Genomic DNA, 21,973 nt, shown 5'->3' with positions numbered 1-21,973 from the left:
GGAGATTTAAATCAGAAGATAGCAATACTACAGTTCACACTAAAAAGAGAGGTAGGGCCGCAGAGAGCGAGATAGATATAAGTAGGTATTTGACTCAAGTTTTTGTTCCAACTTTGCCCTCCATTTTTATCTTTAGCTTCATGGATGAGATGAACATAATAAAGTGGGTAAATTGAATTTCTACAGCATAGCGACATCTATAAAATTATTTGGAAACGCAAGTGTCTAAGTTTTGTACAACAAAATATTGTGTACAAAAAAAAAGATGGCGCTGTACAAGAGATACAAAAAATACCTAGTATTTTTAAACTGTGATTTTTCTAATCTGTACTCAGTAGTCTATGTCCTTTTTTTTTTCTAAAATAAAACAACATGGCAGACGTATGTCAAATGTAGCGTGCCTTGTTGTTTTGTGGTAATTTTTCACACATTTTAATTGTGAGAAAAAGTGTTAAAAATGTCGCGGGATCCTAGAAAGCCCTATGGACTACCACCGAGAGAACGGGATCGAGAACGTAACTGGCGACCAGCGGAGTACTCGCGGCGGTCTCGATCGCGGAAGAGAAGCCGTAGCAGGAGCCCGATGAGGAGGGACATTGATGCACGCGCGCGCTCTCCTCGCAGGAACGACAAGGATGTTTTGGATGACAACATTTTGAGTGAAATATCCAAACTGCCAGAACCAAGTGAGCTATGGGATGGTCAAAATCAAGAACCAAACTTCGCCACCGGTCCTCCACCACCACCAAATTTCCGACCTGAAGTACGCATTTCATTACTAATACTCTTACACATTAATAACTAATTACAGAAGTTCAATTTGTAACATCAAATATGGCAGCATAATCATTCAATGTACATGCTTTTCTGAGCTACAAACAAACACTTTGTGTTGCTATTGTGTCGAATCAGACTCACTGGTGTCAATAATTAAGCATAAGCAAAGCAGACATTATAAACACGCATTTTGATAAATTACTAAAAATTTTATAACCAAATTTTTTTGTTTTGCAGCCGTCAAATCCTCAAAATTTCCAGACGTACCAACCATCATATTCTGGCATATACGAAGACTTTCCTCCAGTACCACCGTCTCAGATCCCCCCTGAGATAGCATCGTGGAACCAGATGTCTCTCCCACCGCCGCCTGCTCCCGCACCTGTGTTTGTCAACAACATTGAAGACCAAATGAAGAAAGAAGGTATGTCAAGTAGTATCTGAGAAACGTTTCAATGGTTTCTATTATTGTTTTCAGGTAAACTTTGACTTTTGTGTAACAGGCCAGCTAAAAGTTTAATTCATATCAATATGTAGTTTTTGTTATTTGATATGAATTATTTTTAATATTGTTTATTGTATGTACTATATTATTTATTATAATAATTTAGTTGAATGTGTGTGAATTTGTAAATATTAGACAATATAAAGTGTGAACCACTAAAAATCCAATTTTTAGATGGGTCAAGTTTTTGGAGGTTATTGCATTGCATGTTTTTTCATGTGAAAATGATGAAAATGATTTCATTATTTTCTCACCATCTCCCTCTAATAGGTATCACCATCTCCCTCTAATAGGTATGTCCACAGTCAGATGTTAGTGGTTTGTTCTAGGTTGTGATTGTTATGGTATCTCCTGTTTAGCATAGCATACAGCATTTTATATCTTCATAACTCTATGCACACTATCGTATCGGCTTGTGATTGCAGAACATTTCAGGTGCAACATTATTTTTCATAAGGCTTGGTATTTTTCTTGACGTAACTGTTACTTGAACTTTGGTTTCTAAGGACTGCCATGATCTATCTCAATACCCACAGCAAAACTTAGCGTTAAGGAATTGCCTGACAGCTAGTTTGTATTTGCTGCTAAAATGAGTGAAGCATCACTATTTCCATAATGTTAACACTAGTGTAAGTCCAATTTGCTTCTATTAAAATTGATTAGCCCAAAATATTGGGGACAATTCTTTCACATTGTCTTTCCATTCTACAGCCGCTATAGAGTCAGAGATGCGTCACCAGAAAGCCGCTCTATCGAAGCAAAGAGAAGACTACATCAAGAAGGCAGGAATATTGAAAAAGGAATTAGACACGTTGAAAGATCAGCGAAACGAACTTCGAGGTGACGCGAAACGCTCACCGAGCCCGGACACCAAGAGGTTCTTAAAAGAAAACACCAAGTTGCAGGTTTGATATTATGAAGTACATGATATATTTTTGTTCGTTCAAGAAAATTAACAGCTCCAACTGTATATTTTTTCTGCTCATGTCAAATTCTTAGTTGTGTAGCGTGTATTTATTGCTTACGATCTAGAGCTTGCACACAACTGAGGGTTTGGCCGACGGACGTGCCCCGCATTACGCCCTGCTGTTTGTATAGTTGGAGATCCAGAACAAGCTGAAGACGATCAACAACGTAGTGGACATGCTCAACGGGATAATCGGCGAGGAGGCGCAGGAACTACGCGAGGGCTCCGCCGACTCGGACCGCGAGCGTTCCAAACGCAAGTCTAGGTGCGTTTATTTTTATTTTTATTTCTAGTATTGCATATTCTTAATCTTCGTTTATGTTATGGTTATATTATTGAAATATTTAGGTGAGTATGAAATACTTTGGATTCGTTAATTTATTTATACAGGTATGCACGTGATGTTATGAAGTTAACAGGCTTCGCTTCCATACTGATTTGCGTCTTGAAAACTGGACTGGAAAATGATACTCATGAAAATTTATTTTAAAGCATATGATTTTAATAATGCTTTTTATAAGGTCTTAAATGTGTAAGCTTTATTTCCATTGCTTTTTGTAATGATAAGTGTTATTTAATTGTAAGTTTTTAATATTCAAATTTCTTTAATAATTCTGACTATAAGTGATTGAAATATTATGTGTCATATTACAATAAAAGCTATGTTGTAATACTATCTGTAAAACAGCCAATTTATAATGTATCTTATGTAAACCTATTAAAGTATTTGATCATCATTAATTGTTGTCATTTTGCCCCTCGAATGTGTGTTGCTTTTGTTAACCAGATTGCTGATTGTATTTTACTGCTCTCGGATTTTATACTACTAAAAAAATCATTTCATTCATCATTATCATTCTCAACATCTTAGTATCGAATGTACATAATATTATGGTGAATTGGTGACTAACTAAATATATGGATATGAAACGATTCAACGGTTAGCCATCTTCGCGTGGCTTTTTTAGGCAAAAAAAACACCATTAATACAAAAAGAAATGTTATTAATTACCCACTTGTTGGGACTTAATAAATAATTATAAAATTGTTTTGATTAATGCCCTTCCGATTCGTAATTAATTAAACGTGTTAATTTTAAAAATCACACGTCTCTCGCGAGATCCGACCGGTCCGTCTTTACTATCACTTGCGCCTGACACTGTCCAATCAGTAAACTTATGACGCGCACTTTTCGCGTACGGACTATGACGTCACATGTTTTGAATAAAACGTAACGCCCACTTTTCGCGTATGGAAACGTTATGCCCCTTATTACAAAAAGTTATACTCAGTTTGAACCCTGGTTTAAATTGACATTTAGTATGGAAATGTCATTTTAAACCAGAGTTCGTCCCGGGTTTAACTTTTTTGTAATAAGGCCCTACAGGTTTTGAATCTCAATTTCTTTTTAAATAAGTTGTATAATTTCAATCAATATTAATTGCATAAAGTAAAATGGTGTAATGTGGTCAGGTCGCCGGCCAACAAGAAGGTGAACTACGTGTACTACGACCCTGAGATGCACTGGTGCCGCGTGTGCAACGAGTTCCCGCCCACCGCCAAGGACTACCTCAACCATTTGCACTCGCAGGCGCATCACAAGTCAGTACCGCTCTCAGTTGTAATGTTTTCTCTCTTCATCATCATTTCAGTCACAGGATGTCCACCGCTGAACATAAGCCTCCCCCAATGACTTCCATATCGGACGGTTGGTAGCGGTCTGCATCCAGCGCCTTCCTGCTACCTTTATCAGGTCGTCGATCCACCTTGTGGGTGGACGTCGCACTGTGTTTTGCGGTACATGGCCTCCACTCTAGAACCTTACTGCCAGGTCGTCAGTTCTGCATACTATGTGCCCTGCCCATTGCCAGTTTAGACAATGCTAAAGCCTGGTCCGTGAGCACGTAGAATTTTGTCCAATGACCCCAAGCTACCCATCCTTATCGCTCGCCCGTCGCACAGTCGCGACAGCAATATAATTACGCGCGAGCAATAAGGATGAGTAGCTTGGGGTCATTGGACAAAATTCTACGTGCTCACGGACCAGGCTTTAGGCAATTCATTCTGCTGTTAAATGCAGCGGCAGTAGCGGCGCGGAGCAGAGAGGAGATGTGAAAATAATGAAATTTGATTGGTTATTCAAAACACTTCTTCATTCTTCTTCTTCCGCTCTGCTCTGCTCCGCCTTGATGGAAAGCGGGCCTCAGTTTAAGTATGATGACTTGAGTGTTGAAAGTGTATTGATTATTTTTGTCGGTCGTTTGGTGTAGTGGTTCGAAACGGACTACTATACCGGAGGTAGCGGGTTCGATTCCCGCACAGTACAAACATTTGTGTGCGTGAACATATTTGTTTGTATTGGACTGGGTGTTTTATATGTATAATAAGTATGTATTTACAAAAAAAAGTATTTAAGTATGTTTATATCCGTTGTCTAGTACCCATAGTACAAGCTTTGCTTAGTTTGGGACTAGAAGCGCAGTGTAAAATGTCCAAGGTATTTATTTATTATTTTGCGAATTTCCCCAGGATGGCGGCGGCGCATATGGAGGCACCGTGGCACTCGGTGTCGGGCGTCAACGAGGGCTTCCCGAGCATCCCCTCGGCGCCCACCAAGCGAACTCCTATCAGAGGTGAGCTGAAGCAGGCCTGTTCATCTCCGCGAGTTTACATCGAAAACAAAACACGCACGATGGCCCACCTACAGGATACTATTCGACAAGGCCTCACATACGAGCGAACATTGACTCACGCACGCGTATTCTTGTGTATGATGGAAGAAAATAAAGAAAATGGTGTACTAAATACTGTGCAGTATTTAACTGCCTAACTAATAATAAAAACACAGAATGTACTTTTTTAAGTTGCCTCAAGACACTGAGAGGTAAATAAGTAGTTAATATTATTCATGATAATTCATACTAAATCATGTATTTCCTCCGCCATTTTCCGCAGTTTGGCACCTCACGTCACATCACTTTACCGAAGTCAGCCCTATAGCTTCGGCGCAGTGCCGATCACAGACGTTTGTCAACAAAATGGTGCTTGACTATTGAGACAGGCTAAATTACACCATATTGTTAATGACATTGAGCATACATTTTTTAAATACCTTCGTGAAGTAAAACTTCTGTACGTAGTACTTATTATTATTCTGTGGCTGAAGTTACTAAACAAACAACACTACATCTTTCTTAGCCTAGGCGCAGACCACCGCAAACCGACTTTTAGTTGGCCGATATTTGGGCCCGATTTTAATTTGTACGAAGAATCGGCCGATACCAAATCGGTGTAATGTGCACACTTTCTTTAATATATCTCCATACTGATCAACGGCCCGACCCAACTATCGGCCGACTAAAAATCTGTGGTCTGCGTCTAGGCTTAAGGTGACTGAATTTCTTCCGCCACTTCTTCTCAGCACCAGCCCATATTTTGTCCCAAAGTGGTGGTAGGGCAAGCTATTTGGGACGTGTATAAGCGCCCTGGAAAGGGCCTCAGTACAGAATAAAAAAAACTTTGAAACTTTTGAGTGTCTTGCCAGCGCTTGCGCATTAGGGTACAATCAGTGTGACAATGGACGACGCGATGTTAGCACAAGCGCTGGCAAGACGACTACACTCGAAAGACGCTAGTGTGTGGGTAGTTGCAAAATCATAGTGTTAAATCTGGTTTAACCCTTAACTGGTATCGTAAATTGGACATACGTAACTGGTATCGTGGGGGCCGCGCGGCCCCCATACTATGTTTGCTTCTAGCAAGCATTTTTTACCTATATACTTGAATAAATGCTCATAAATGATATATATCAGGCTTGTTCTATGTAATCATTTAGTTTTTATTGTATTAAATCTTCTTACTTATATACTTCAAGACATTACATAATAGTAACAACTTTTTACCTAATATTTTTTTAACGTTACAAATATCTATGAAACCTACCGTTTAGAAAGTTATAAGCAAAAATATTATTATTTTAATTAATCCATAATAACGTGAACTTAATAATAAATGACGTTTTAATGTAATATTAAATAAAAATAATAAGTCGTCGTCGTCGTCGTTTCAGCCAAATGACGTCCACTGCTGGACAAAGGCCTCCCCCAAGGTTTTCCACAATGAACGGTCCTGCGCTGCCCGCATCCAGGCTCTTCCCGCGACCCTTACCAGATCGTCGGTCCACCTAGTAGGAGGCCTGCCCACGCTACGTTTTCCAGCCCGTGGTCGCCACTCGAGAACTTTCCTGCCCCAACGGCCATCGTCTCTACGAGCTATGTGCCCCGCCCACTGCCACTCCAATAATACAATAACTGCCAAAAATAATAAGTATTTTACAAAAATAAAAACATAAATATTATGTTGACAAACATTAGCAGGTGCTGGTGGATTTTCTGACCACTTGTATTTATTTTTTCATAGTAGCCGGATTGACTAGGTCCTACAACATCTTCATTTTCACTCTCTGAAGAAAATACTTGAAAATCAGAATCAATATCCTCATTATCGACCGAATATTGGTTATTGGGTCTTCACAATGACCTATAATTTTATTATCACTATATCCTTCTTCTGACATGCTACTAATCACTAATTTGGAATCAAAAATTTCGTTCTAGGTATATTCTATTGTTTTATCACTTATAAACCACCAATACTGCAATAAAATAAAAAAACAAATAAAAATTGTCATGAAAAAAAACTAACGTAACTGGTATTGTGGGGGCCGCGCGGACCCCAACACGTATATATTTTCGTCCTGGTGAATGATGCAGTGCTGAAACGCCTGCATCAGACGCGAGTAGTGCCGATATGAGAATACAAAAAATTTTGGCTGCCCACGATGCGTAGCTTCTTAGAAATCAAAGAAAACGCCATGCGTGGGGGCCGCGCGGCCCCCACGATACCAGTTAAGGGTTAAAAATGAATCACTGCAATCATCTTCTATTCTATCGCAATCCTCGTAATATTATGTGTGTGTGAAGTAAGTACTGTGTGTGGCGCAGGTCTGCAGTTCTTCGTGCCATCGACGGCGTGGTACTGCAAGCTGTGCGACCAGTTCATCGGCGACCTGCACTGCGCCTCCGCGCATCTCAAGTCCGTGCAGCACTCCAAGAACTATACCGTGAGTGTCCTATGGCCCTATGCCAATAACACTAAAGCCTGGTCCGTGAGCACGTAGAATTTTGTCCAATGACCCCAAGCTACCCATCCTTATCGCTCGCGCGTAAGTATGTTGCTGTCGCACTCGCACACTCACTGCGGGCGCCCGTCGCACAGTCGCGACAGCAATATAATTACGCGCGAGCGATAAGGATAGGTAACTTGGGGTCATTGGACAAAATTCTACGTGCTTACGGACCAGGCTTTACCTGTAGGCATACAATGGTTGATGACAGCTCGCCAGTACCACAACGGGCTTTAAGTAGAAAAGAAGACAAGCTGTACGCACATAACGTGGGAGGCGTGAATCAGCCAAATGGCATCCACTTGACAAAGATATCTCCCAAAGATTTCCACAATGACCGGTCCTGCGTTACCCGGTTCCAGATTCCGATATGCACGGAAGATCTACCACATAGTAGATAGTGATAGATAGACCGGACGAATTGGAACGCTGCATTACTTGCTCTTTAAACATTTACCAGACTGACAAAAAATTTGCTATTAGATGTTAAATATTCTACTCACGAAATTATTTCTGGGACCAATAAAAATATGAGTCATTTTCATCACAATACACTTGAATACACCCACTTGTTCTCGCAAAATATTGCTAAGTCATTCGCATGTAAAAGGGGCAATGGTCTAAGTCCAAACTTGCAAAATCATAATCGAATCAAAATTACCACCTAAGTGAGTTCCATGAACTATGCAAGTCGTTCCCCTTACTTCCATTTTCGGCCGTCGTCAAATACTTCAAACTTGTCATTGTAAACTCAATTCGATTGAATGCAAATGCTCACGAGCTGTATTTTTTTGTATCTCACCCACAATATCACGCCCCAAATGCAATATGACAAACAAGTTGTGATTTTCATTATGACTGAATTACTAAATTATTCCTTGTGAATATGGATTATTTTTATGAGGAAATGATTAAGATTTTCGTGCAAAGTTCTATTGTTTATTTGCTACATTAACCAAAGTGTTTTATAAAATGCCATCATAATCATCAACATCATCATCAAGTCATTTTATATCAATAATCCATAGCAGGAACAAGGCCGTATTTAATTTACCATTCTCCTTTAAATGAAGGATTTGACCTACACGCCTTACACTGACCAGACGGTTTCCATCATGTCATCTGTCCTTGGTCGAAAGAAAGATCACTTAAAATTACTTCTAATCTTTCAACTGTTACATTTTATAGTATTTTTAAAATATCAATGTATCCTATTGCCTACAGAATTTCGTCGAACAAAATCCCCACTGGGAAACAGACTGGATGTCGGACCGTCAGAAGGCGTTCGAGAAGTCTCGCGCCAACAAGGGCAAGGTCGAGGAAAAGCCACAGTACGCCGCACATACCATCACCTTCCACAAAGACGGCTTCCACACCAAGCGCAAGGACAACAGGTGAGAGCGACTATTGAATATACGTGCCATGTCACAAAACTCGTCTTTTTGTGAAAATGATCACGCGCATGTATCTGTTCTGAACACACTTGAAAATGTTTCTAATTTAACCCTTAACCAGGCTCTGGTATCCACAGAGCCCACATCAATTTGAATTTTATGCTGTGAAGATACTTTTGAAAACCATTACCTTTTTTTTTAATCCTGGTTAAGGGTTATGTCTGTCTAATGTTATAACACCACTTACTTATTTATTTAAAAAATGAAAGAAAAAAAACGTTTTAGCTGACAGGCAGGTAACATTTGCTTGCAGTATCAGGCCTGTTCATCTCCGCGAGTTTACATCAAAAACAAAACACGCACGATGGCCCACCTACAGGATACTATTCGACAAGGCCTCACATACGAGCGAACATTGACTCACGCACGCGTATTCTTGTGTATGATGGAAGAAAATAAAGAAAATGGTGTACCTAATAAATACTGTGCAGTATTTAACCGCCTAAATAATAATAAAAACACAGAATATACTTTTTTAACACTACAGTACACGCGCCCCTTTTTTTTACACCAATACACGCGTGGCCTACTCTGGTAAGCCAATTGAAAATCACTGTAAATCAGTTTGTAAGCAATTTATAAATAAAATTACTATGTAAATGATAAAAGTGTTTATTAAAGTCCTTTTATAATCAACATTTATTTATATAACTATTTGGGATAAAACATTATTAACAGATTAAAAAGTTGTAAATTTTTTGGACCAAAATTGCACTCTGAGATCCATATTAGCAAAAACAAAATTACTGAAAAAATATGATTTGTTTTTAATCTGTCATAGAATTCAACACTTTCTACTGCCTGGTACACGGGGTAAACCCATTTTTTGCAAGTTTTCCGTATTTTTTTGCTGAGTGATTTCGGGCTTTTGAGTAGACCCGCAGTTTTGACGGCTAATTTTAGAAAAGTGCGCAGACGCTAGCAACCCAAGCTTATTGACAAATTTAGTAAACGAGGCTTTCCTGGAATGCCAGCTCTCTGGCGCGAGTTTTTAAAAAGTTATAGCGTAAAATGTTACCCTGGTCTACTCTAGTAGGCCGCGCGTGTACTCTAGTGTTAAGTTGCCTCAAGACACTGAGAGGTAAATAAGTAGTTAATATTATTCATGATAATTCATGCAAAATCATGTATTTCTTCCGCCATTTTCCGCAGTTTGGCACCTCACGTCACATCATTTTACCGAAGTCAGCCCTATAGCTTCGGCGCAGTGCCGATCACTGACGTTTGTCAACAAAATGGTGCTTGACTCTTGAGACAGGCTAAATTATACCATATTGTTAGTGACATTGAGCATACATTTTTTTAAATACCTTCGTGAAGTAAAACTTCTGTACGTAGTACTTATTATTATTCTGTGGCAGTATCAACAATGCTATGGCAGTTCACTTTTTGAATGCGTTTTTTCTTAAAATAGAAACGTCAAGCAGTGAATACTCAGATCAAAATGTCGCGTGGAGACCCATGTTTCGCTATCTTAAATTTTATTGATGTTTGCGCAGCCCGCCGCCGCCGGAGAAGAAGCGCAAGAAGGAGAAGAAGAAGAAGAGCAAGAAGAAGCACAGCAGCAGCAGCTCCGACTCCAGCCGCTCGTCCAGCTCCGACAGCGATGACGACGCTAAGAAGAAGAAGAAAAAAAGTGAGTTACAGAACCTACATCTAGGTTTTTTTTAAAGAATCGTTAACCCTTCGGTTTAAGCATAAGTCAGCTTAACATGTGTGTGTTACTTTTATTTTATTTTATTTATTTTATTAGGCTATCAACATGAGATACAGTTTTAAATAGAACAAAAAAAATAAGCCAAATGTCTCTAGCTAACTGCTGCGAGTGGGTTCACCAAAATAGTCCAGTAGGCCTAAGATGCGCGCCGCGATAAGCGTCTATCACGCCATTTCATCGATTTTGCCCATACATTTTGACGTCGATAAGAATTATCACGGCGCGCATCTTAGGCCTACAGCGGACGATGGCGACGACGACGACGGAGTCCGAACCAGCGTGACTAAAATTATTGTCATACGCACGAAAATGCTACGGGACTATTCCCACCGCTGCAACTCCGGTGTAGCCAAAATCTACAGTTTCGTTCGTTTCAGCCGAAAGACGTCCACTGCTGGACAAAGGCCTCCCCCCAAGGATTTCCACAAAGACCGGTCCTGCGCCGCTCGCATCCAGGCACCTCCCGCGACCTTCACCAGATCGTCAGTCCACCTAGTGGGAAGCCTGCCCACACTACATCTTCCGGCTATTTTATTCCATAGGAAATGTAGCTTAGTAGGAATGGTAGGTGTTATGTTGACCCGTATAAGGAACGAGACAGTCTATGTCAACTTTGGTTGACCGGACGACTAACTGAGAAACGATCACCACACATACGGAGATTTATTTTTGGCCACAAATTGGTTTTGGGAACTACGATTTCGCCAAAGTCACGTGAGCAGCTTAGACAAAGTTACAGCTAGTAATAATAAAAAGATTGATGTATTACGTAGACTTGGTTCTATTATACAACAAGCAATCAATGAAAATTGACATTGGCAGAAATAAACCTCTCAGGAGGAGGTTTGGTTGCCATTTAATAAAAATATAAAATACATTGACTTGACGTTTATTGATTGTTGTTTGTTGCAGGCAAGAAGAAGTTCGAGCCGGACGAGAAGACGCTGTCGCAGTGGATGTCAGCCATCCAGGCCGAGCGCCTCAACGCCACCGACCGCAAGCTGCTCGACAACCTCAAGAACAGGTGGGAAATACCTCGATAACGTAGTGGGAACATATTTCCCATCGGATTTTTAACCGGCCGTTTGGTGTAGTGGTTCAGAACGGACTACTATGCCGAGAGGTCCCGGGCTCGATTCCCGGCCGGGCAGAAATTGAAATGATGAATTTTAATTTCTGTGACGGGTCTGGGTGTGACTATGTATAATATGTATGTATTTAAAAAAAAAACTATATAAGTAGTATATCCGTTAAGCTAGCACCCATAACACAAGCATTAAGTGGCTTACTTTGGGGCTAGCTGGCGCTGTGTGAAATTGTCCAAAGATTTATTTATTTATTTATTTTAACCTTATTCGCTTGTCTAACGCCCGTATTCACAAACGACCGATGCTTGCTTTAGGCTGAGTTGCACCACCCAACTTTAACCGTGACTATGACGATAACCAGTGTATTTTGTATCGATTTTGACAGATTTTTGACCTTTGTTAAAGTCAAAGTAAGATGTTGCAACCCAGCCTAAGTGAAGCAGCAAATCGAACGGACAGCGTTAAATAGAGCTCTGTGATTGGTTCGTGTGTCGCCCTGTGCGTCCACGCGCATTGTGAGACCTCATAGTTATGTTTGTGAATACATGCATGATTTTTTAACATGTCACCAAGCCGCCACGCTGTTATCATCGGTCGCCATCATGATGAGGTCATTTAGTCTAGGAATAGACAGCAATTATTGCGCTGTTACCGCTGTGTCAGAATTGACAGTCTACTGCAAAAGCGCGTCTCTTTTGCCATAGGCAAATAAAGGATTTGGCCTACACTTATGCTAGTCAGAAGGATTGAGCCTTGCTAATGAGGGCTATCGTTTTAGCGCTCACCAGTTAGCGCCACTGTAGAGTAAGGTCCTGTCACTTGCTAGTAGCGAAGGCAGTGGCACCAACTGGTGAGCGCTAAAGTGGTAGGAGGACTATCGCATTTGCACTCATCAAGATGGCGCTACTGTTGAGTAAAGTCCTGTCAATCGCCAGGGGTGCCAACTGTTAAGTATAAAAACGATAGCCCTCATTTAGATGCACGGTAGCGGCGTTTTTATAATGTGAAGGCATGCATCCGCTGGTACATAGTATAAAATTTTCGCCAGCGCGTCTGTCGCGCGTTTGTCGCGCTGCTAAATCGCCTAAATGTAAAAGCGCTCTAAGCCTGTCCAGATTATTTACTTATAAAATTTTTCTTGTATTCTCAGATTCAAGATAGAAAAGTCTGATGACAAACGTCGGTCGCCGGAGAAAGATAGAGAACATTCCAACTCGGAGTCGAGAAAAACCAGGTAAAAAGCACAAAGCACTAAAGTCTTTTTATTGAGATTAATCTAAGACTGGACACATGAATATCAAAATAATAATTTAAAAAGGTAGCCTAAATCCCAGAACAGACGGTGAAACACAACTGCAACTGCTAGTTACTTTTGAGTTGCATCTAAGTTTCTGCCATAGCGTCCGTTGAGAGACCACACATGACGCGACTAGTTTGAAACTTTCAGTTTCATTCATAAGAATCATCAGAAAGTTGCAGTTTCGTTGCAGTTGCGTTTCACCGTCTGTTCTGGGCCTAAGGGGCTCTTTACATGTCTCATTATCTTTTGTAATAGGTATATCAAGCTCGGACAAAATAAGTTTATAAGTTAAGATCGACTTCATCTTACAGGGAGAGAGAGCGTGAAAGCGAGCGACGCGAGCGCAGCCCGCACGAGCGGCGCGAATCCCGCGACACACGCGAATCCCGCGACGCGCGCGAATCCCGCGACGCGCGCGATTCCCGCGAGTCCCGTAAATCCCGCTCGCGGGAAACGCGCGACGAACAGCGCCGGAGAAGCCCATCGCAGACTGACGTGAAGAAGCCGGAGATCAGGAAGATGCCGTTTATTGGTGAGTATATTTGAAAACCTTGCTTTATGTATAGCCGACAGCATATCAGAATGCACTTTTTTGTTGCATAATAGCCCCTGTTACAACTGCACAAGATGCTACATTGTCTACCTTGATTATGCTATTGTCTGTACATGACGACGGTATAAACTTTTTAGTAGACGGAGACGGATATTGTCGCATAGTCACGACCGCAATGTAATTAAGCTCGAGCGATAAGGATGGGTAGCTTGGGGTCATTGGCCGAAATTCTGTCTTTTCGGCGACCGGACTTAAAACAGTATTCGCCTATGCGCTTACATGCTAGTCAACCAAATTATTATGTATTTTCTTTAATCCTCAAAGCGATAAAACAAACGGGTCTACATTCAGTTGCGTACTAAAATTCTAATTTAGTCACAATAATGAAAATGGTAATGTTTTTCACAGGTAAAATGCCTGTATACAAGCATTTAGGCAAGACCATCAAGCAGGAAGAACAAAAGAAGGAGGAGCAGAAGAAAAAGGACGAAGAAGAGGCCTCCAAGAAGAGAAGAGAGGAGATGGACGCTGAGATACAGAAAAAGGTGGGCTTAGATGTTGTTTAGTTAGTAACATTTTTTATAATAATTTTTAATATTTCTCAATTACCATTGCTTGTTCTCGTAGCTCCATTGCAAAGAAAAATTACACCGTTCAACAAAAAAAAAATTTTTTTTTTGCGCATGGATTTTACTTATTATATTCTGATTGCATGAAGCAAAGGACAATGTTCGTTCTCCATACATTGTTCGCCGTTAGATCAACAGTGCCGAAAAAATACTTTCTAGGTTCTAAATGACACAAATCTTTATGTAAGAACAATTATTCCTGGCGGACCAATTCTATAAACTTATTGATAGCAATATTGTTATCATAACCTCTTACTTACTAGTATTGTATTATAATATTGTATGCACATCGATTTGGGAGATGTTCTGTATTGTAGTTGTCGCAGCCAAATTGTATTATAATATTGGACGGGTTTTGGAAATAACTCGGCGTTCCACTTTTATGATTTACTTACTTACATTTTGCACGTAAATAAATAACATGAATCCTATGTTTACTTTCCACTCTTGACATTTAACACGTGACTTACCAAACTAACTATCTCCATGGTTACCGTCTTAGTCTATGCATGACTAGGGATTGAACAACTTTTAATTGAATATTTTTAACAATTCCCGATAATTTTTATCGATTGAAAAATATTCGGTATTTGAATCGAAAGGTATATTCAATTTTATCAATATCAAAATATTCAATTTTAATAATAAAATAAATATTATTTACTACCACCTATGAAATGTTCTGAAAATTGCCTGGAGCGCTCCCCCAATCCTGGGTTTTCCCTTTCCAAGCTGAGAGGACATCATTTTGGTTCTATCGATACATTATAAAGGTACTTAATATTTGAAATGTATTACCAATTATTGTTATAAGCATTTTGAGCGAATAAAACTTTCAATTCTATTAGAACTTTAGACATTTCTCTCACTTTAAGCGGCATTGGATTTTTCATCGGATTTTGAAACTGTTACAGATATTATATTAAAGATGATCCCATATTGTTGTCATTGTCAATATCAGTATTATGATTACAATTTTTTTTATTTTATTCATGACCTTTTAGACCAGTTGGACACATTAGATAGCTTCTTGTAGTATCGTGCAATATATTTTTAACTTTTAATTAAAATCTAGTCATACTGTAGCAATTTGGACGATTTATTTTATTTACAAGATCGGTATCTTATTGTCTATGATGACCGCAGTCAACATCACTATTACGTGGATTCCTAACAATGAAGTACGGCATTGCCTTGTGCCGATTTTACATAGATTTTATCGACACAAATTATGGAACTTCATAGGATATGGAGCAGGCCACACCCTAAAATGTCCGGATGTCGTCATAGTATTATGGAATACATATAAAATACTTTTATTAGGATTAGAAAATGAAATAATTTTCTAATCCTCAAGTGTCCGTTACAATCTAATTAATATTTATGTATTCAAAAAGTAAGAGATTAATTTTGATACTTTACTGCTGTGCCCAGGAATCTAAGGCCGTTTCTGACAATGTCCTTTATATAGGGTGTTAGGTAAATGGGTATATGAGCCGACACTAGCCCATGTTAACATGGGCATATAAATGGTGTGCTGAAGTCAGAATTTTGATATCATCATTTTAATTTTTTTAATTTTCATACAAAATAAATTTTATAAAATCCGATTTGTTTGAAAATTAAAATAATTAAAATGAAGATATCAATTTTCTGACTTCACCATACCATTTATATGACCATGTTAACATGGGCTAATGTCGGCTCATATACCCATTTACCTAACACCCTGTATAAAAAAGTGCAATTACAAATCGAAAATATTTGCTTTTTAAAGAGTTATAGCGATTTGAATTTTCCATCTTCATAGTAGAATGTCTCTAAAGATGCACGTCACATTCTCATTGGGATATATTTATAGATAATTATGGGGGTTTATTCGCAAGAAAAAGGGGCACGCTTTCATCAAAATATAGTGGGATTTGAGAGACGACGTTACCAAGGCCAGTAAACTGAAAGCATGATAGGGTTAGATTTTTATGAGAAAAACCTTCTATGGAACATGACAGGAAATTAGAACTTTTCATTTTTAATAAATATTTGGACTCTTTTCTAAATTTTCTTTTGTGAGAATGAATCTTAAATGGATGTTTGGTATGTTTTAATAATTAGAAAGAATTAAAGAAAGAAAGAAAAAAAAAATTGGCAACAAATGAAATCATCTCTATGTTCGTTCATGTTTCATACATTCATTGATATGATTTTTTCTATTTTTTACACATAAAAGCAAATTCAGAACAATTTTTTGTTGTTATTCTTATTTCTAGGTATTAAAGCAATAAAAATAAGCTATGCATAACCCGTGCGCAAAAATGCTGTAAACAGTTGTTATCAGTTCAAAAAATTAAGCTTATATTGTAGAAGCGTAGTTAATCAGCGACACCAATACCTTATTAAGCTTGGTCACTGTTCATGTAATATTTAGTCCAATCAAGATACTTATTTAAGTGCGGGATGCTCATCTTTTGGGGGATTGGTATAGACCACATAATATTTGTGCACGGTAGAATGCATTTACCTCACCATTTATTTTTCCCTTCGCTGCGTGCGGCCTAGACGACTTACCCGTCGCTATTTTCAATCAGGTGAGCAATAGGGCGCAGCTTTCCATATCAAACCTTTATATTAATTTATGTTATATATTTAATGTTAGGAGGGATTAAATAGAGCTCAAATGAATTTCCTATCCGTTTTCACCAAACTCGAACAAAGCATTTAATTTTACGTGATTTAGCCATTGAGATTATTAAATATTTATGCATTAAATTCAGACGATCCTATGTTCAGTAAAAACTGGCATTATGGCTCTTTCAAATAAGACGTTTTGTTGAGATGGATGCTTAACATTTGTATGTCGACTAGGTTGATTACGGCTCGAAGACTACTGCTTGTACTGCTTACCTGTGTTTCACAAATAAATTATTTGTATTTGGACGTTGGATATCCGTTTCATTTGCGCACGGAATATACATACGTATGACAACTGTGTTGAAATAAAATTGACAATGACCAACAGTGTGCGGTCTCACAAACGCACGACTGACATCCTGCTCTTATTGTCTAATTTGAAACAGCCCATAATGTTTAGGGGAACTTTACGCTCACTAAAGTCTGTTCGCCGAGAGTTGATAAAAAAAATTAAATATCAGAGGTTCTAAACTCATTATAAATTGCGGCCCGCTAATTATTTTTGTCGATATAATGAAAAAGTTGGTAGATTATTTGGCCTGGCCTTTTTTTTTTGGCCTGGATTCTCGGCTCGGTTACAGTTTAATTTTGGACTACCATTTATAAGAATGTTCTAAAAATACCAATTATCTACCAAAATCTACTAAACGATTTCGCACTACTAAATCATCGTTCTCTTTGCCTCAAATCTACTAAAAAAGTAGAAATATACCAAAAGTGGTCACGCTGTGGCCGCCGCCGCCCGCCGGCCGGGGCGCTTGACGACAGCTGCGTGGCTCGTACCATGGTACTCAGTGCGCGTTGTGACAAACGACGCCCGCCATACAGAATGCGATAATTAAGCGACAGTCGCTATTGCAAGACATTTCATAATATTTATCAACTCTCGGCGAACAGACTTTAGGAAGTTAGTTCCTGAGCACATTGTGCCTCTGGTAACCTGGTTATCATCACAACATGTCCTCGCGCCAGGTGGCTGAGTTCAAGGAGAAGATAGCGCGCGCGCAGCTCGAGAGGCAGGCGCAGGTGGCGCTGCCGCCGCCCGGCGTCGCGCTGCCGGCACAGCTCGCCGCGCCGCCGCCGCCCGCCTACCTGCCGCAGCCGTGAGTACACACATAGTAACACCAGGCCTAGCTCGAGAGGCAGGCGCAGGTGGCGCTGCCGGCACAGCTCGCCGCGCCGCCGCCGCCCGCCTACCTGCCGCAGCCGTGAGTACACACATAGTAACACCAGGCCTAGCTCGAGAGGCAGGCGCAGGTGGCGCTGCCGGCACAGCTCGCCGCGCCGCCGCCGCCCGCCTACCTGCCGCAGCCGTGAGTACACACATAGTAACACCAGGCCTAGCTCGAGAGGCAGGCGCAGGTGGCGCTGCCGGCACAGCTCGCCGCGCCGCCGCCGCCCGCCTACCTGCCGCAGCCGTGAGTACACACATAGTAACACCAGGCCTAGCTCGAGAGGCAGGCGCAGGTGGCGCTGCCGGCACAGCTCGCCGCGCCGCCGCCGCCCGCCTACCTGCCGCAGCCGTGAGTACACACATAGTAACACCAGGCCTAGCTCGAGAGGCAGGCGCAGGTGGCGCTGCCGGCACAGCTCGCCGCGCCGCCGCCGCCCGCCTACCTGCCGCAGCCGTGAGTACACACATAGTAACACCAGGCCTAGCTCGAGAGGCAGGCGCAGGTGGCGCTGCCGGCACAGCTCGCCGCGCCGCCGCCGCCCGCCTACCTGCCGCAGCCGTGAGTACACACATAGTAACACCAGGCCTAGCTCGAGAGGCAGGCGCAGGTGGCGCTGCCGGCACAGCTCGCCGCGCCGCCGCCGCCCGCCTACCTGCCGCAGCCGTGAGTACACACATAGTAACACCAGGCCTAGCTCGAGAGGCAGGCGCAGGTGGCGCTGCCGGCACAGCTCGCCGCGCCGCCGCCGCCCGCCTACCTGCCGCAGCCGTGAGTACACACATAGTAACACCAGGCCTAGCTCGAGAGGCAGGCGCAGGTGGCGCTGCCGGCACAGCTCGCCGCGCCGCCGCCGCCCGCCTACCTGCCGCAGCCGTGAGTACACACACTACACACATAGTAACACATAGTCATAGCAGGCCTGTTCATCTCCGCGAGTTTACATCGAAAACAAAACAAGCACGATAGCACCCTACAGGATACTATTCGACAAGGCCTCACATACGAGCGAGCATTGACTCACGCACGCATATTCTTGTGTATGATGGAAGAAAATAAAGAAAATGGTGTACTAAATACTGTACAGTATTTAACTGCCTAAATAATAATAAAAACACAGAATGTACTTTTTGTGACATTGGTGTTCAGCAAAGGACGTCCTATGGCTGAAATGATGATAATGAACACATAGTCAAAATTAACAATAGTGAGCAATCTACAGGAGATAGAGACAATGCTTCCTGCGTTAAACTACCCTAAAAAGGGCAGAAAACTGGTTTCCAGCTCTTACTTGAAAATGCGTGAAACCCACGGGTATGGCACAAAATAAATAGCCGCTCTAAGATAAATAGTCAGCAATACACACCCACCACTGCACGGTGGTGTAGTGTTCATACAATATAGTGTGCTAGGTGTAAGCAGTGCATGCGCCGTTATTTATGTCATGACATTACTAAAAAATAAGATAAAATCCGTGCGAAATCAGTAAGCATTTCGATACGGTACGCTGTCAAATGTATTCATCGATGAAATCTGCTCACAAACTGTCATATTTGATATATCCTCATAGATCATCTATCATCATCTACCTAAAGCCGCGACTCGCTATCCTGAGACTATTTATTTATTAAACATGTACTTTCCAGGACGCCGCCGCCCCCTCCCGCTTTAGCGCCGAACCTGCCCAAAGACTTCCAAGAGGCCCTCGACATCATCTTCCCCACCGAAGTCAAACCGGACCTCACACAACAAGACAGCATCTTCGGCCTGCCGCCCGGCTTCCCCATGTCACTGGGCGGCATACCGCCCTTCCCGCCGCTATTCCAGCCGCAACCAATGTTCGGGTTCGATCTCAATGCGCAGCTGTTTCCACCGCGTGCCTCGTTGTATGACGCGCACGTGCCCCTCGTGCCGCAGGCATCGCCCAAGCCGCGAAACTCGCGCCCCAAGCACGACAACAAGAACAAACAGAAGCAGCAACTAAACCAACAGCAGAAGAATCAACAGCAGCAGAACCAACAGCAACAGCAGTCGCAGCAGCAGAATAAACCGGAGGTCAAGCAGGAGCCGAAGACGGAACCGCAGCCGCCGGCGCAGGCTAACGGTCCGCCCGCCAAAAATAAGGAGGAAATGGATGACTTGGCCATGTTAGGCATCGACGCGTCAGACGTTGGCGCCAACATTTGATCCAAGATAAGGGTCCGCCGCCTCAGTCGCTGGTGATGCGTTGACGACACTACAAATTAGAGAATCGAAATGTAAAAAACACCTCTCTCTTCTGCTACTGGACTATAATATAGATGTTACGAAGATCAGAATCCAAATAAATATTGATCACTGCACCGAAGCCAGACAGATCATAATATAGAAAGATATATTTTCGTAACCACTTTTGTGATGTTAGGCATGGATGTGCCAATATGATGTTAATAATCGAATGGCTAATTAGCAAGTTGATAATTCTTATTCAATTTCTTTATTGCGTGTAACGTATTCTTTACATGTATTATACCTAAGATTGTGTGACATCAACAAAAAGGATCAATGATACAAATTGGTTAAATAATGAAACAGATTAATATTAGTGTGCCAATATTACTGTCATTGTTAGCAATAATATTATAACTGCACCTGTGTGAGATTAAACAGTTTTATGTCGTAGTCAAGCAAGAGGGCTTAGTATTACAAAATCTAGAATATATTGGCTAAATGTGGTCATCTTCACGATATCATTACGATGTGATTGTAATAAAAAAGTTATTATACATTGGTCCCTGCACGTTAATAAGTATATTTTTTCAAAATGTTCTGCATGAAATAGTAAATATAAAGACATATTCAAATTGCAAATGCAATGCTCTACAGTAGACGGCACGTCAGGTTATACATTTTTGTTACAAATTAGCATCTATTACAACCACATTAAAAGCCAATGTTAGGCTTGACATGCCGTCGTCCGTACTTGAACGCATTGTTAGTGCGGAACAATGTTTTATTGTTGACTCGTTTGTGCACAGTGAAAGGGTTTAATAAATGTGCTAGTAAAATTATAACGGCGCGCGCGCACGGGTGACTTTTATCACCGTGACAATAATTATCTCTTTTTTTTTTATAGGTGTAAAAGAAACAGATATACCGTCATGGATAATACTGTCGCGGCGACAAAAGACCTATGCGCACGCGCCTTAATTCGGGTCAATTTGTCATGTAAGTTGCCTATTCTACGATATCTATTTGGTCACCATGCTATTTCGTTAACTCGAATGGCTACTTGTAAATGGGACTTGAATTTATAGTGTTATTATGTGAGACATGAACTGGACGATTGAGATAAATCTGTAATATTTTTTCGCAAATGTTATGTTACATTTATTATGGAATTATAAATCTAACCGTAAAGTTAGTTATTGACATGCATTTGGTGGATGATAATAAATATCATGGTGATTATAATAAATTATTGTTTGATTTGATTTGATGATAGGAGAGATGGAAATGAGGGTTTTCGCGAATGAAAGATCCGCTAGATGGCGGGACGTGGATGTGGGGTCTGACTGCAACGTGATTGGTGGATTTTGACATATCTGTCAATGTCATGTCAAAAATAACCAATCATGCAGCATTTGGACCTCGCGTCTACGTATTGCCATCTGGCGGATTTTTCATTCGCGAAAGCCCTCGTAGGTACAGTCAGCGTCAAATAGTTCGTGACACCCAAAGTTGCCAAAAAGTTGATAACACAACCTTATTTCAATTGTAACAGAGACGTGGTGCGAACTTATTGGCTACTTTACAGGTCACCAGGGACTCACACACGGCATAAATGTAATTATGCCGTGTGTGAGTCCCTGGTGACCTGTAATACAGGCTCTTTCAGAACCTACTTCAGGCACCAGTCTTTACAATACGGGTATATGATATGCCAGGCCAAAGCACCG

At 41.1% G+C, this 21,973-nt stretch overlaps 1 protein-coding gene across 1 annotated transcript; it reads left to right on the top strand.

The window, feature by feature from the left end:
• The first annotated feature begins 357 nt into the window (after positions 1-357).
• LOC135073512 (zinc finger matrin-type protein CG9776) lies at positions 358-21,492 on the top strand. The gene is made up of 16 exons (XM_063967697.1): positions 358-763; positions 1,015-1,201; positions 1,994-2,187; positions 2,381-2,514; positions 3,723-3,851; positions 4,779-4,882; positions 7,253-7,371; positions 8,659-8,828; positions 10,388-10,524; positions 11,518-11,629; positions 12,844-12,927; positions 13,305-13,525; positions 13,955-14,091; positions 17,836-17,966; positions 18,846-18,911; positions 19,682-21,492. Exons 1-16 carry the CDS (start codon positions 458-460, stop codon positions 20,220-20,222), a joined length of 2,772 nt encoding a protein of 923 aa, XP_063823767.1. The 5' UTR covers positions 358-457; the 3' UTR covers positions 20,223-21,492.
• The last annotated feature ends 481 nt before the right edge of the window (positions 21,493-21,973 follow it).

The sequence above is a fragment of the Ostrinia nubilalis genome, chromosome 7 (assembly GCF_963855985.1).
Source record: "Ostrinia nubilalis chromosome 7, ilOstNubi1.1, whole genome shotgun sequence".
Lineage (NCBI taxonomy): Eukaryota > Metazoa > Arthropoda > Insecta > Lepidoptera > Crambidae > Ostrinia > Ostrinia nubilalis.
This window is presented reverse-complemented; position numbering and strand designations above follow the sequence as displayed.